Genomic DNA, 16,690 nt, shown 5'->3' on the forward strand with positions numbered 1-16,690 from the left:
AAAAGCCACCAATCCACAAATATCTTCCAGCTACAGTGACTGCAGGATGAGTCTACGTTGACCATAGGTTGCTTGTGCCTTCCTGCACTCACCAAAACACTTTAGGGGGTTTAGTTTTTTGTTCACATAATCTGAACAGCACCATGATCTTTGAGATCATGTTTGTCTGGCAAGCCCTTTAACTGGATGCTTGCATACTCTTCCCTCATCGATGCAGTGTGTCATGCCACACTTAGTGAAGAAAGGTAGGTAAAAATGGCTTCGAAATATGCAACAACTTGGAACTTCTTGCCCAAGATCCCGTTCTGAATATGGGTAGATGCATAAATCCTAATCCTTTGGATGAGGAAGTCAAGACACGGATGCTACTGTCAGTTACTCAGCATCACACAAGGAAATCTGTGGCAGAGCTGGGAATAGTTCTCATTCCTGTCATGCTTAAACTGCAAAGCTGATCCAGTGACTCTGGGGATATTTAGTTAACGTGTGTGTCTGTTGCAGTCTCCCAACGTGGTATGATGCTGGTGTATTTCTGTACCTAATATTTGAACTGGAGTCAGCATTTCTCCCTGTCCCTACCAACTGGGGCTTCTAGTCACTTTGACATCTTGCATCTTTCTTTTGTCACCTAGGTGTGAGAAGGGGGCGGCTGATATGATTGTGTAGCTTGCTCTCTTTGTCCCCGTTTTTTGTGTCTGTAAAGGTACTGAGCTAGATTTGAATGAAAACAGGAGTGCAAGGTGAATTTGCAACCCAATCTAGAGATGCAAAGTAAGAATTGTTACAGACAAAAATTGTCTCTTGTCACCTTGTTATTACACACGTATACTCAGCCTGCTAGGCAGTTTGTAGCATAGCACAGATTTCAGAAAGAATTGACAACCTGAAGACAAGCAAAGGAACCTTCAGCCCAGGCGAATGTCCTGTGCATGAGTTCCTGAGTGCACCATTTTCAACAACTGTGGATAAAATGTCCTGGACGTGTCAGAAGCCCTTCTTTCTGTGGTGTAGCTTTCTCTTGGCTGTTCTCATATGTGATTAAGTAGAGGTATGTTATGTGTTTATTCATACATTGCCTTCTCTGCTTCTCTTGCTTCTGTTCTCCTCTTCCCCCATCTGCAGGCTTTGAATTACTGTACCAGCCAGATGTGGTTCGACTGTACCTCTCCATCCTCACTGAAAGTCAGAACTTTAACACTCTGGAAGCTGCAGCAGGGGCTTTGCAGAATCTCAGTGCTGGCAACTGGACGGTGAGTGCAGTCTTCTCTTTAGTCTCTTATGTTTCCTTTGTGTAAATAAAGAACAAAGCTAGGTCCCGTTGTAAGTGCACTGTTACTTTGTGCCTTTACATCTCCTTTAAAAAGGAAGGAGGTGGGAACCCCAGAGAAATTATTTCCATCTTATTGGCCCACTTAAGATGTATTGCATCTTCTGGACAGATGGTGTTTACATAGTGGAAGTGTTACTGAGCTCATGACGATTTAACCATGAGCAGGTTTTCCTACTTAAACCACTTAACCATTGCTTTGTCCATTCAGAAAAGCCTGTTGTTAGATGATTAAGTGTCCAGAATACTTAATTCATTGGATTGTCAGATTGTTCAGGAAACTGCACTCCAGAGTGTCATCTGATATCCTGTCTGAAGCATCCCCAGCACTAATCAGGCAGTTCTCTCAAAGGTATGCCTGATCACTTCTAGAACTGCAGGGCAAAGTGGGACTGATCAGCAGCCTGAGGATCAGCAGGGTGGTGTTTCACAGCTGTCTTCAATACAGTTTATTTTAAAATCAATCATGAAACAGAATAAAAGCATGAAATTGGAGGTGGGGGAAGATAACAGATGCTTTGGGTGCTTTACTCCCAATGACTTCTTTTTTCCTAATCCAGAGGGATGTGTTTTCACACTGAGGTGTGTGCAGAACAGATGCTGGTGGATGATGCTCCTTCCTTCTATTTCTGTCCTCTTTCCCCAGCAGCTTGTTAAGCTGTAGGATGAACTTCTACATCCTTTCTTCCTTGGTGCTTGATGAACTTGAATGATGGGTTAAGTTATAGATGCATCAGCACACACAACCTAACTAGTCTTTGCAGGGAAAAAAAATGAATTACAGCACTGAAAGAAATGCCAGGGGCAAGGAAAGGGCAGGTATATGAACTGACAATACTTTGTGTTCTTTCTTTTCCCTTGTGTGTTCTGATCAGTGGTCCACGTACATCCGTGCAACAGTGCGGAAGGAGAGAGGCTTACCAGTGCTTGTGGAGCTGCTCCAGTCCGACTCTGACAAGGTTGTGAGGGCTGTGTCAATTGCCCTGAGAAACCTTTCCATGGATCGTCGCAATAAAGATCTTATAGGTATCTTCTGAACTTTTCTAACCAGGCTGGGATCTTGGATACCCTTGAGAGACCTCACGTTTTCTGTCACTTGTGCTGAGGATTCATTTTGTATGTAGTTTCCATCCGCGCTATCTAAGATTACTCTGTAGCCATCAAGTGGAGGGCTGTCATCTCAGAATGTATTTCCAGCCCGTTCAAACAAGCCATGGTTTGAGGGGAAAATCTCTAACTCAGCAGTAAAAACAGATGTAGGTTTTTGCAGGAGAGGGGAGCGTGTGTAGGTGTGTAGAGGAGTGGGTGGGTTAAGAGGTTTCTTGTTTCTTCCTTAGCTCTGGCTGACTTGGCACTTGTGCTCCCAGTCGCACATGGTGGTTACAGAGACATTGCTGCTTAGGCCTGCTATTTAGATTAGAGTGGGAGTCTTGCCCTGGGCATGCTGAACTAACCTGGGGAAGCACAGTGGGCTCTAAAGTTGTTCCTTTTTTCTCGCTTCCTCCTTCCCTTCTCATCCTTTTGCGTGGTAGTTGCTTGTAGAAGCTGGGCACCAAACAACTTACCCTTCTTCAGGTTAGCAGTGCTCACTAGCTCCTGTCCAAGGGGTAGATAAGCATTCATCTGCCCATAAGCAGGAATCTGAAAGATTCAGCTGTGAGTTGTTTTCCTCTGGATGCCTCTGTATTTAACTGATGTATTTGTTTAAACTACAACCTTGTCAGGCCAGGAAATATTGGTCACACGTTTAGGGCCGTCATCCGAGTTGATACTAACAAATAGCAAGGTGGGATTCTGCCTTAATACATCAGGTTCTTTTTTTAATAGTTCAGAGGTGTGGCTAGGCAAATGGTACAGATGAACACCTGGGAGTGATAAACTCTGGACTCCTCTTTTTTTTTTTTTTTCCCTCCAGTACTGTATACTGAGAAGGCTAACTGCACCCAGGAGGAAATACTCTTACCTTTGCTGGGGGAAGGTTAATAAATGCATGGCTGCACACCTTGCCCCAGAAGGCCTATTACAAGGCTAAGTTGAGTAAGCCATGTGCGTGTATTGGCATGAATATGTGGCATTAGCAGCAGCTACTGGATGCTTTTTGCCTCAGGCATTGCAAAGTATGATAGATGCTGGCTGCAAAATTCTCAATAAAGATTGCTTTTTTTTCTTTCCTCAGTACTTTTCAGCGTTCATGATGAAGGAGTTTGTCTTGGGTATCAACTCTCTATCACCTTGAAATAATGAATGATAAATACACTGTTAGGTTACAGTCTTGAGGTTCAAACCACGTGCATTATGAAGTTTTTTGACCTGGCAAACACCCTTGAGTTTTATCATTCAGGATGGGAAGCTGAAATGATTATTAGGGCTGACTAATGGTATCTCTTCCCCTTATCTAGGTAGTTATGCCATGGGTGAGCTGGTAAGAAATTTGCCCAGCAGGCAGCAGAGATCTGCAAAGAACCTGGAAGAGGATACAGTGGTTGCAGTGTTGAATACCATCCATGAAATCATTACTGACAGCTCAGAAAATGCAAGGTCTCTGATCCAGACACAGGGCATTCAGAAGCTGGTAGCTATCAGCAAGTCAAGGTAAGTGACAGTTGAAAGCAAAATGCATAAGAACTCACTGCAAACATGAAAATGTCACTATGAACAGCAGCTTTTGCTTTGTGGAAGTATTCAAGCATCCTAACCTTTCCAAGCCTTTAGTTTCAGAGCAATTAATATATATGCAGTAAAAACAGTCAGCACCTTTAATTTACTTGATTAAAAAAAAAAGAGTAGCCACTTCAGTCATGTTAAGACATGCTCTCTCCTTGTCAGATACATCTTAGCACCATGTATGCATTTAGCAGACATCATTTGCAGTGAAACCATGATCTTTATTTTTAGTGTGGGAGGCCTTTTTCCTGTGGCAGCGTTCCATTCCTGGAATGCCAGCGGTAAAATCTGTTTCTTTTAAGTAAAATGGTTAATCGTGTGCAGTAATCGTTCTGGCCGAAGGGCTGGTGGTGGTAATTTGAAGTGACAAATTTTCACTCTGCAGTTCTGTTGAAAACTGTATTCTGACTGCTTTAGAGAAAAGTTTGTTTCATATAGTTCAGCCAGTTAAACGTTATAGATGTGTTTTCAGCAAACTTTTGGGAGAGTAGCTGAACACTTTGTTGGGTTGCATTGTTATGAAATATGAGAGCCAACCAAGAATCTAGCCCTGTATTATTTTATAGAGGGTGCTGGTGTACTGACTTAGTAAGGAATGGATAAAATTTCATTTTCTGTTTAAAAATAGCTTATTTTTTCTGACCCAAATTGCTTCATATGGTATTCTAAACCATGAAGCAACTTCATTGAATTGTGAGAAATATATGTAAGTTGGGGTGAAGGTTTGAGAAGTGGCTTATAAATTTGTTTTGTTGGGTTTTTTTCTAAATAAATCCAGGCAGGATGGAATCCACTGTTTTTTTGTTAATGACAGGTACAAGACAAAAGGGTCAGCCTGGCCTCAGTGCTTGCCCAGCAATACACTTGAAAACCCAGAAATCTGCACAAATTACAACTTTTGTTTGGATTTCTTTTTTTGTCAACAAATACCTATAGATACGAAGAAGTCACCGAATGATTTCACATATATCCTATAGCTTATAGGTTCAAAGAATAGCTGTATGGAGTACTAGGTTGTCTCCTGGATATTGTTTTGGTGCAAAGAGGTCAACATATGAATAGTCTTATATTGTTTAATGCTTAAGCTCTAATTTTATTTTGCAAATCAGTCAGTCTCCAAGAGAAACAAAAGCAGCATCTCACGTTCTTCAGATGATGTGGAGCTATAAAGAACTACGAAATGCCCTGCAGAAGGATGGGTGGAACAAATCACACTTCCAGGTAAAGATGCTGGGTCTTAGTTTTAGTTATGGAAATGCCTGAGTGGAAGATGTCCTAACTTAGTCTGGTATTACAGTCTGATAGATTGTGGGCTTTGGTTCTGTTCTTCTAGATGACAGAACAATGTATGGTAATCTGTTCGGTCACAGCATCATGCATATACTTGCTGGGTATGTTTTTCAGTGGTCTGCGAAATGTATCTTTTTAGGTTTTGGAAGTATGCCACCTTGTATAGGCCAACTGCTTATGCTTTACTGGAGGAAGAATTAGCGTGTCTTTTCTTAGTTGTCTCTCATTTGAAACATTCCATCTAGCAGCGCAGGGCAGCTACCTGTTCTTGACGTGCAGCCTCCTCATCTTCCCTTGTGAAAAGGTTTTGCTCCTTTTACAGACCAACAATGCTGCTGTTTAGATAACAGGAAAAAAATTCCACCAACAAATCTATATGAAAATAAAAAATAATCCAGTGCCATATTATCAACAAAAGGGGGGCTTAGCAGCATTTCATAATCTCTCTCCATACTGTTGGTTTGTTTATTTTTCTTGTTCAATTTCCCTGAGTAGCAATTTTGTATTTATGTGATTTTTTTTTTTTTTTTTTTTTTTGTCTCCTAGTCTGTTACTCAAACTCCAAAGAGTTCCAGAGGTACTGCTGGCAGGTCTGGCTATGACGACAGCACTTTGCCTCTGGTGGATAAAAGTCAAGGTCAGTTCTGCTCTTTATCACTTTTTCTATTGTGCTTTGCTTGCTTGTTTTCTGGATTTGCCACATCTGTGTTACAGCATGAGGGGGTAAAAATGTAGTATTTGTGTGGTGATTTTTACCCACAGTCCCAAAATGATCAGTCCTGTTAGCTGGATATGGATAGCATTCCTTCCCTTGCAAAATGCACACTACTGATGTTGTTTTCTTAACTTGTGTGCAACATAATTAGTTATGTCTTCCTGGGAGAATTTGGGATAGACGTAAATTGGCACCTTGAAAGAGGAGAACAGCCTTGTTTGACAATGTTATATATTAATAAACCTAGCCTTCAGCCAGGCAGTGGGCTTGGGCTTGGCCTTACCCCTACTCAGTACTGGAGTCTTTTCCTTTCTAAATAAATGTGCCTGTTTTGGCAGTGCTTCTTCCTCTACTGTGCAGTTTTTTTCATTGGAGATGGTTTATCCAAACGCCAGCTAAACCTGTCTGTGCTTTTTTCATGAGGCCTGATGCAGCCATACCAACACTGGTGTAGCTCCAGCTTTAATTTCATTATGATTGCTTTGTCTCTGAATCTGGTTCTAGTTTCTAATGCTCAGATATCAATTTCTTTTCAGAAATCTTTAGTCTCCTACAGCAGAGCTTGCCATGTTGCACTTTACCTGGTTTAACTGCAGATTACTGCAGAAAAGACAGCCCCACACTGCCCTGCCTGTTCCCACCTTCCCTGTCTTTGATCAAATCTGGCAGATTATGCAGATAGAGGATGACTTGGGTTAGTTTGATCTGACAATAAACTTCTTGTTTTCTTTGTGGGTTAGCTTTCTGTTGGCTCGGTAGGCTGCTAGATTGGATTGTGTGCCACGTGAAGCTGCACCCGTACTTACTTTCTTTCTCTTCTATTCTGGAGAGACCAGAGAGAAGCTCGTTAATGGCAGTAGGTAGTCCACAGCAGAATTGCAGTTTCTGTTATCACTTGGAGAGAGGGAGTTCTATATTACAGTGCCAAAGCAGAAAATATAAGGATTACATATGCTCTCTGGAGAGCTTAAATCAAACTTCCTGTTCTGAATGGATAACAGTTGAATAGTTTGGGTTGTGTTGGTTTTTTTGTTTGTTTGTTTTGTGGGGGTTTTTTTTGTTTTTTTCTTTTTTTACAACAGTCTCTGCATTCAGTACTTTACGGACCTCTCTGGTCCTGTGACTAATTTAAAAATACCAAGTTTTGAGAAAAGCAAATGTAACTCAAGTCATTTCAATGTTTCTGTTTTATAGATAATGAGAAGGCTGGGAGTCGTGATATGATACCTATGGATGAACTTGGCCCAGGTAAATTCAGTCATAGATTAAACCCTCTGTCTGTTTCAATAGAGCACGCTGTCACTCATGGGAAAGTTCAGCTATTTCTCTAGGTGACATTCTTTCAGATGGATAAAGCTGACATTTAAAAACAAAACATTACCTTACAAAAGATTGGTCGTCGTCTTTTTTTTTTTCCTGTCTTTTTTTTTTTCTTTTAAATACATGTAGAGTGTACACAGCAATTTCTCCACTACTTTAAGCACATAATGGAGATACACTGACCTAGCTTTCATTCTAGTCTCTGGCCCTTGGGGCAGCTGCATTCCCTATTACAGATCTGGAAGTCTGGGGATTCAGAAGGAAAAAAAGAGTTGAAAATTTACTTCAGTGTAACGCTTGTGTTTAAATCCATTCTGCCTTCTTTTTCTGTAGGTAACACCAAAAATAAGTCAGTATTTATGATATTCCTGGCTCCATCTCTCATTTACCTGCATCTAGCGGGCCTGACTTTTCCTATAGACTGAGAACAGCCACCTACTGTCAATGAAGTGCTTTGAGATTGATAAGCTCTGTAGTTTAAGAATTGTACAGGGGTTTTTTCTTTACTGAGGTAGATAAAGGTGCTGTGTGGTCTCTTGGGAATTTGCTTTACTTCTTCCAGTTGATGTTATTCTTATTTAGATACCTGTATTAATGCCTCCAAATCAAACGGTTTGATATACTGCTATTTGTGATTGTAGCTGCAAAAAATAGCAAGTTAGAACCAAGCTGAAAGCCAAGCATGTTCAGAAGTTAAAATAACAGGTATATATTACCTTTTGTATTCTTAGAAAAATGAGATGCCACCTGCCATGAATCAACTGTCCATATGTGTTTTGCCTAAGGGAGCACTGAAACATTTGTTCTCACAATGGAAGAAAATAAATTCAGAGAAGATTGCCTGGCAGGATAGCTGTGTGCTAGCAGGTGCTGCAGTATGGGCAGTGTTGATTGTTTATAGTCTCAATATTAATTGTTGCCTTATGCTTTCAGGAGTTACTGGTACAGCTCTGAGTACAAAATGAAATGCAAATTAACAGCATACGTACAACATCAGGCAGATTCTCTGGGCTGTTCTGTTCTCCAATCTTTTCATCACTATTAGAAGATGAAATCTGTCAAGTTTTCCTGACCCCAGCTCTTGAGTGCTTTTTAACTCCAGTATGACTACAACTTTGTGCTGTTTCAGAGGTCAGCTGCGAAGGGACTAAATTAATTTATCCAGTTTACTATCCTTAATTCCAAGGAACTGGAATAACAACTTTGTACTTCATCTCTTTCCTTCAGGCTTTTCCAAATGCCATATGGTTTTTTGTCTTACGGGCATACATACATGAGGAGCTGCTCTAGGCTATATTTTCTGATTTTAACTGCATTGTGGACTGTTGTATTCTGGAGTTTTTGTTCTTTTTCCACCCTGGAGTGAACTGGGAGATATGAGGAGCAGAACATCCACATGCAGTCCTCTGGGTTTGTACCTCCAGTAAGCACAGTTTGGTTGTATCCCCGCATACTCCACGCCAGTCTACGTTGAGCCTCCAGGAGAGACTGACCTTACTTACGTTTGCAACAAAAATGCATGACAGAGTACCAGGGAAAGTTGTTCAGCATCCCAGCTTATCTTTTTATTTCTTTTTATTGCAGAAAACCTTGTGCCCTGGTTTCAGTTGTGTGTTTTTCCCTTGCCTTCCTCTCTTTCTGACTTCGCTTGCCCGAAGATCTTTCTACTTTATATTCACTGTGTTTTAGAGAATTCTCATCTGCCTCCAGCTTTTTGTTGTTCATTTCATTTAATTCAGATGCTTCCAGGTTGCATAATTATCTTTCTGGTGTACCCTTCGGTACTGAACTGTAATTGCCTCAAACACGCTACAGTGTGTCAGCAGAATTCAGTGGATTTCCATGCCACACATGTTAGAGGTACCCCTCCGTTCAGCCAGGTCCTTCCAGCCCAGAGTGTTCATTCTGCTCCCCTGCAGCGTACAAGACTGCTTGTTCCAGAATATCACCGCCTGTCTGCCGCTCACCCATTGCCTCTTTTTATCAGGGTTCAGCTGTCTTGGTGCCTGGGCCTTTACTGTTAACCCATGTTGACTCTTTTTCGAGATTGCAAAAAGAAAATTGCTACTGGTATCTCAGTAATGCTGTAGGGGTCATCCTTCTCTATAAAGGAAATTAATTTGCTCTCAGGGTGGCTAGAGAGGCAGAAACATATGTTCCCCGTCCTCTGGCAGTGCTGGACCAGTCAGATTCCTGTTGTCTGGAGCGATGGAGGGCCTGGGTAGAGCGTGGATGTCCTGGGAGATGGAAGAAAACATGTATTATGAGTTAGCGTGGGATGCACTCAGCCCAGCGCGGAGGTAGCTCAGGTCTGTCAGACTTCATCAGCTCCAGACAAGTGGCTCTGCACCAAGTAATTTGAAGATCATCAATGCTTATTGTCACAGTGCTTACCTGAGGGTGGCTGTGACCCAGAGCTGTCTGTAGAAGCAGCAGAACTGTGATCTCAAGGCTGTATGCCAAATTTGTGAGTTCTCTAAAACTGTATCTGTGCTTCAATTAACCTACAGTCAGTCAGATAAGAGTATCTGGGAGCTGAGAATTGTTCAGACCAGAGACACATAGTTCAGATGCCCCTGTCCTACATGCCCATCTTCAGGCATAACTTTTCCTTTCTCCTCCTCCTTTTTGATGGGTCTGGAGGTTTGATCTTTGTAAGTTGAGAGCTGTGTGAGGGCACAGGTGGACTGACACTCAGCAGGCATTTGGTCCTGTAATTTGTGATGACAGTAAAATCTTGCTGCGGAGTGAATGGGAGATAGTCAGTGAAGCAATACAGAGGACAACAAGCAGAAAGTTGAGAGAGAGGAATAAACAAGCCAAGAATGGGATGTGCCTCTATTGACCAATATAACTTTTCTCTATATGTTGGATTGTATTAACTCAGCATCATGCACTTATACGTTGGAGCAGTAAGATCTGTATAGGTCTCCTTTATGCCACAGAAACAGAGTTATTTCTGATCACTTTTTAGAATGAATCTGAAACGTGGGAGAAGCAGTACTTTCTAATTTCTTTGGAGAGCTGTGGTCCTTCTCTGATGCAGCCTCCTTCAAGATATTTCTCATTTTATTAGGTCAAATCATGAACTTCCAATCTCTGCTGCTGCTTATCTTGACAGAGCCATAGCACAGTGTGTGGTTTTCAGAAACACGTAACCCGTTAGTGCTGATGTGTGTGGCACCGTTAGCATGCAGACCACACAACAGTGGGCTGACAGTGTGAATTGCAAAATGTGTTGCAACTGAGATATGAACAACAAATTTCTTGACCGTTCTTTGTTGTCAGATTACTGCCACTGCAAAATCTTGATCTTCCTGTTGCTGCTGTCCTGGCTAAGCTTTTTTTAATTTTTTTGTAGTATTAAAGATCTGTTGTGCTTTTAATTTTTTGTGATTACAGTCCTTACTTCTGACCTTGCTCCCAGGGAAGTATCACAGCTGCCATACTTCACTTAGTAGCTGTTGCTCTCTGGGGTTAGGTTAAAGGTTGCCTTTGTATCTTGGCAGTTCATTTTAAAAATGTTTGTGGATCACCCATGATGATGGCACTACAAAAATGCAAAGTGATCCGTTACATCATTGTGAGTATAATTAATGTTAGATTGTAAAAAGCTACCGCTCAGTTGTTGTGAGTTTGATTTTTTGGGGAGGAGTTAGCATGTTTCCATCATTTAAATACATACCTATGTGAACTATTTACTCCTAAATAAATGATGAATCTTTAGATTAGGATATGACTTACTAGCAGTATTCATGCCGGTCATTTGAAAGAGAATTACCGGTCACGCGTTCCTCCACAAATGCTGGCTGGGTGGCTGAACACAGCTGGTAGGCTTTAGGTTTCTTCTTTTTTGTTCGGAAGGAATAGCCAAGAATGTTAGGCATCTTCATTGTCAACAAATAATTGTAAGTAAACCTCTGTGTGGCAGTTATTTTCATGCTTTTAAGATCTGTGTACTACATGTATAACTCCAAAATTCTTTAGTTATTTTTAGGCGGCGCGGTTAAATACTCAGTTACTATCCATGATGTCATAAACATATGCTACTTCAGGTGCTTGTTGCAGGCCTGTGTGCACTTTGATTCATAAGATGCACAGGACAACTACAGCTCTTTTAAAACTTAACCTGGCTGCGGCCAGCGTAAACATCATTCAGGGCCCTGCCCTGTGACTGTGTTCGGTACAGGTCACTCTAGCTGCCTGCGCTTTTGTCATGTGGGCAAACAGTGCCTCTTTATGCCATGGGAACCCCTCAAAAAACATGACTGACTTTTTCTTAATGACCTGTTGCAGGCAAGTAATAAACCAAGAGAGGAACATTTTGGTAGTTTATGTAAAACCTTTTTGTGGTATTCCAAGAACGCAGTTTGTCAGGACATGAAAACATTAACGATCCCTCAATTACATAGGGGAAAACAAAAGCCTACAGGGAGCTATAAATTTGAGTGTCGTTTACTCCAGATTACAGTGCAGTCAGAGCAGAGCAGGAGAGGATCTATTTGTCACTGATAATGAGGGAAATCTGATGCATCAGGAAAATAAATTAAGATGTGCATTGGCTGACAATGACTCAAAGCAAAGGCTCTGAAATAATTAGAGCCATTTCTTTATAAAACCCTCTCACACTTTTCTTCCTTGTGTTCATCACGCTTTCATATTGTTTCTTAGTTGTCAAGAGAAAAAGCACCAACAGGTGCTACTTTTAGTGAAAGACAGTCCAAGCACAGCGGGGTTTGCATCAGGATTTCTTCCAACTCGACAGGCCCTTTTTCTCAGTGCTCTGAAAGGGACTCTTCCAAGTTATTGTCATGTCCTGCTAGTAGTCAGGCTCAGGAAGAGTGGGAACATGCTGCAGAGCATTCAGGGAATGAACACAGCCAATTAATCAGGCTGCTAAGCAAGGAACGTAAGATTTGGGCTGAATTTGGAGCTCATTAGCCACAGGGCACAAGATGACAACTTTCTGCTTTCCTTGGGCACACTAAAAACTGCAGCAGGCTGGGATTAAAACAATGCTGCCTGCTAATGAGTGCCAGCATCTGGCAGCGATACAAAAAGAGGGCTTTTCTGTTTTGTTTTAAGCTGGTAAAAATGAAATTTCAGAGCTGGAGCGCATGTGAAAAGCAGGCTGCCAACATCTTTGGGTTGTGAGGGTTTATTTTCCTGATTCTTTGCTGAAGAATTCTGCTAGCATCAGCTCTGTTTTTGCTCTTATTTGTGCTTCATGCCTGACTGTCATGTTATTTCTCCTCAGATGGGTACTCCACCATCGATCACCGGGACAAGGAGCGCAAATACAAGACCAGTGATAACACAGGGGATGCCTCAGAGAAAGAACCTTTAAAGGTGAGCTTCCTTTTTACTGCTGAATGCTAGTCAATGCCTTTAAAAGAAGGGAAGCCTGGTGTCCTCAGCAAGAAATACAGGGTAGTTACTCACCAAGGGGCTGTAAAGGGATTTTTTAATTTTTTTTTTTTTTTAAAGATAAAGACACCATTTTGTAACTTAGCACTTGGCTAACCAGGTATAAAAACAAAATGCTGCTTTCCAGTGCAGGCGCAAATGCAGGCAATCACTGTATTCTTGAAAATGGATGAGGTTGTAAAAATAGAAAGCATTTGTTCTGTCACCCCCGTCCAGGCAGCATTCCCTAGCCCTAAAGTGTATAAGTGCACTCAGACTTTGTTCTGAGAATAGTCACTTCGGCCTGTCACACTGCTTTATTGTTTTCACCATGAGAAGTAGGTGTGAGCTTGTGTGTCTGTGTACAGCAGTGTGGTGAACAGCATTCGTTTCCCCAACACTCATTCACAGTCCTGACGGTGGACTATGGGCATGGGCCAAGGAGATGGAGAGGGTGGCAGACACATGCATGGTTATGTGTGTGCCTTCTAAAAACAAATTTAGACAACTTTATAATTAAAAAAAAAAAAATCTTACTTCACAAAGCTCTTTGTATTGTGGGTTGTGTGCAAATGTGGCTTAGTAGGCTCAGTGTAATTTCTGTTGCATTGCTACACCTTTTCAGCAGACCTTTTTAAAAGTTGCTTAATGCTGTGGCATTAAACCAGTTCTCCCTGGCCTCAAAACAAGCTTGTGTTTTCCTCTGGGGAAGTAATTCTGAGGAGGAAGGGGAAGAAGAGGAGGATTCAGGGAGACAGGAGTCAGTGGTAGGAAACACCATTGTTAGTGTGCAGAAGGCTGTCCTTAATAACCTTCAGCACGTTGCTGATAATACCAGAAAATCCAGATGATTGATGTTCAGTGGAAACAATTAAACTTCAGTCAGTTGAAAGGAAAACTCACTATTATTGAACAAGCGAAATAAAAATGTGATTTGGAGAAAAATATTTCCATAGATGATGAATTAGGAAGATGTCCGGCTGCATCAGCCTGCCTGTATTAACTTGCCTGGTCATGCGTTTCCTGCTGTGTCCTGCCCTTCCGTGAAGGTATACCCTGGCGAATGGCCTCGATCCAGCTGGACGATTTTTAAGCACAGATCACTCTCTTCAGTTTGCCAGTTCTGGGTATAGCTGCACCCTGTTGAAGGCTGCCCAGCTGGACTTTTTGGTAGAGGTGGTTGCGCTCCTTCGTTTGTTTTTGGAACTGATAAAACTGAGCCGATTACTCAGGTCATGCAGTGTGCCTCCCTGCTCCAATGTGGCAAGAGATGGCCCTGCCTGAACCAGTGCCAATGAAATAAACCTTCTGGTTCCCTCATCACAGTTCTAATATGTTTTGCAAGGATGTAGTGGGAATGGATGCACTAAGTGACATAAGAATGTTGATCAATAGGAGCTTGACAGAAAATGTCTTTCTAAGGAAAATAGGCTAAGGCGGGAAAATGAACAAACGCTTGTTATTTTTGCCACTCAAAATTCATTAAAGTGGTCCAATACCAGCCTCAAAATCACATCAAGCAGCCCAAACTCCAGTGTATGTCTGAAGTGAAGCACAACCCAGAGTTCAGTGAGTAGCTGCTTTGCTTTCATGAGAAAAAAACATTTCACCTCGACAATGTGTCTCCTATAGTCTGCGCTGCCTCTTGGTTTTAAGGACAGAGGGTAACCTGAATTCAGCCTGTTGTACACATCAAAGGTGTGCGCTGCCATGCCCTCAGTTGGGCAGAGCTGAGTAGCTGCTACTCATCCTTCTCCCTGTGCTGTGGAACAGAAATATATCTGTGGGGTCTTGTGGCTTGTGAACGGTTTGATAACCATGGCTCTGAGGCTCAAGAGTGGCTGAGAATTGTGAATAATGATGGCAGGGAAGTGCAGCCTTTTGGCTGTTGCAGATGCTTTTGTCAGTATCGTGCCTTTGCTGATCTTGTTTCTTTTTCTACCACTAATTTTCCCTTGTGCTCCTTTAAGCTGACTTGTTTGGTGGTTTTGTTTGATTAATCCGCTCTGTTTTGCCTTTAACGCCTCACCCTGTGCTGCAGAATGACACAAATAGGAAAAACATTAACAGGAGTAACAGGGCTTCGGTGAATCTGGTGGATGCCCGTGACATTAAACCCCAGCCTGTTGACTCCTGGGTCTAATTTGCATGCATGGTAGGTCCTTTTAATGGTAATTGGTGCTAGTGATTAACTTGTCTCGTGCACGATCTGTATCGCTGTGGAATCTCTTCAAGGCTAACTGCTAACTGGGTCCTTTCAGACAAATGAAAATGCATTTGAAAAAAAAGTGGTGTTTATATTATTCAGTGTATCACCACTGTTTGATTAAAAAAATAACCTGTCAAATAACCAGGCAGAAAATTAATATCGGGAATGATTGGTTGTCAGCTGAAATGTGAAAGATTTCAGCTGTTAGGCCATGGGAATGAATTTGAACAGTGTGTTCCTGCTTCCAACCGTTTTTTTCCCCTCTATGCTCATTACAAGGATTAGCCTGAGACTTAAGGAAAAGCATATCCTTGACTATTTATGGATGTCCCCCGCGGTTCCCATGAATTACACAGCCCTGCCCATCTGCAGGAAAGCTGCTGGCTGTACACAAGTTACTTTGCAAGAAGGGATGATTTTGGTTACGCAATAAACATCGACCCACAGCTCGCACTTCTCAATACCTTTTTTTTTCCTGTCGCTAAAGAAAGGTGTCTTTTTGTTGCTTTCTAGTTCTCTGCCTTTGCCACGTGCCAAGTTCCTCAGTACTGTCACTGGCCTTTCTTCACTCCTGCCACTGCTAATCTGTCTCCTGCTGTCTTGCTAGACAGCCCTCTACCCCGGTTGTACCTTCTGGCACTCCATCAGATGTGCTGCTACGTTTGGAACAGCAGGTTTTGTGCCCCTGGCTATGACTAAAGGAAAATAAGAGTTACAGTTGAGAAGGCACTGGGCAACTTTCCGATCAGAGTCGACAATAGGCCTTTAAAGGCCCAAATTCCAAAACATGGAGCATCATCCACCCCCATAATTCTACGTGGAAATCACATGCATTAGTGGGAGAGAAAATTCCTGGATGTTTTTGGGTGGTGGTGTTGGATTTTTTTTTTTCTACCTCTCCTTCTTTTAAGAGTCTAGCCTAAGCGCTAAGTGTTTACAGATTGTTTCTGTTCCTGGGTTGGAAGCACCTGCCCAGAGCAGTCTTTCAACATTGCCAGGTACCCTTACGTAGCCACGGAGCAGGCCCTGGCACCGTTGGCTTCCCACAGCTGGTCAGCACTGCGTGGTCAGCCTTGTTGGCGTAGCCAAAGGGCAGAGATAAATGTGTGTGCGCAATGTCTGTACGCTTCGCTCCTGCACTCCTCCTCTGAGCAGTGGAGGCTTACAGGTGGGGTACAGACGTTGAAAAATGAAGTCTGTGCTTGTTTCCTCCCAGTCATACCCGTCAAGGAACCCATATATTGGAGTCAGATTGGCATTTCCAGTCACTGTCCTACCACTGAGTGATGGAGATCACCAAGGTCATGTTATTTGCTGGTATTAATCGGTTTTGACTTTATTTTGCAGGGCTAGAGTCCAACCACATTTTTTTTTTAATTGAGGGGGAGAAACAAACATTGAATCGACACAGAGGATCTCATCAGTCACCACTGCCATTCAGATTTGGAGGGCGCTGCATCACTGACCAGGCTGCAGATTCTAGGGGGATGTAGGGAGAAAACACAACTGACTGCCATTGCCAACCCCGGAGCACCATGCCTTACAGCGAGACAATTTGCTTTTTAACTCAATTACATTCCCGCCAGAAATAGCCGCCACCACCTCCCCCTCCCTCCCACTCCTGCAAGAAGAAAGCAAGCAAGAGAAGAGAATCCAAGCTTCCATCTAGCCGGCTGCGTTCTTAGGTGACTCTTACGTGTGGATGGTGCCAAGTATGAGAAGTGAAGGTCATGCGGCATCAAAGACGACAGCTTCACAA

At 42.4% G+C, this 16,690-nt stretch overlaps 1 protein-coding gene across 1 annotated transcript in view; it reads left to right on the top strand.

Moving 5' to 3' along the window:
* Positions 1-16,404, top strand: part of ARVCF (armadillo repeat gene deleted in velocardiofacial syndrome) — a 293,335-nt gene extending 276,931 nt beyond the window's left edge. Inside the window, 8 exon segments of the mRNA XM_009318531.1 lie at positions 1,123-1,250; positions 2,203-2,353; positions 3,727-3,919; positions 5,101-5,212; positions 5,828-5,918; positions 7,191-7,244; positions 12,574-12,665; positions 16,279-16,404. Coding sequence (XP_009316806.1) covers positions 1,123-1,250; positions 2,203-2,353; positions 3,727-3,919; positions 5,101-5,212; positions 5,828-5,918; positions 7,191-7,244; positions 12,574-12,665; positions 16,279-16,284 — 827 coding nt within the window. The 3' untranslated portion in view covers positions 16,285-16,404.
* Positions 16,405-16,690: the final 286 nt, after the last annotated feature.

The sequence above is a fragment of the Pygoscelis adeliae genome, unplaced genomic scaffold, assembly GCF_000699105.1.
Source record: "Pygoscelis adeliae isolate BGI_AS28 unplaced genomic scaffold, ASM69910v1 Scaffold410, whole genome shotgun sequence".
Classification (NCBI taxonomy): Eukaryota; Metazoa; Chordata; class Aves; order Sphenisciformes; family Spheniscidae; genus Pygoscelis; species Pygoscelis adeliae.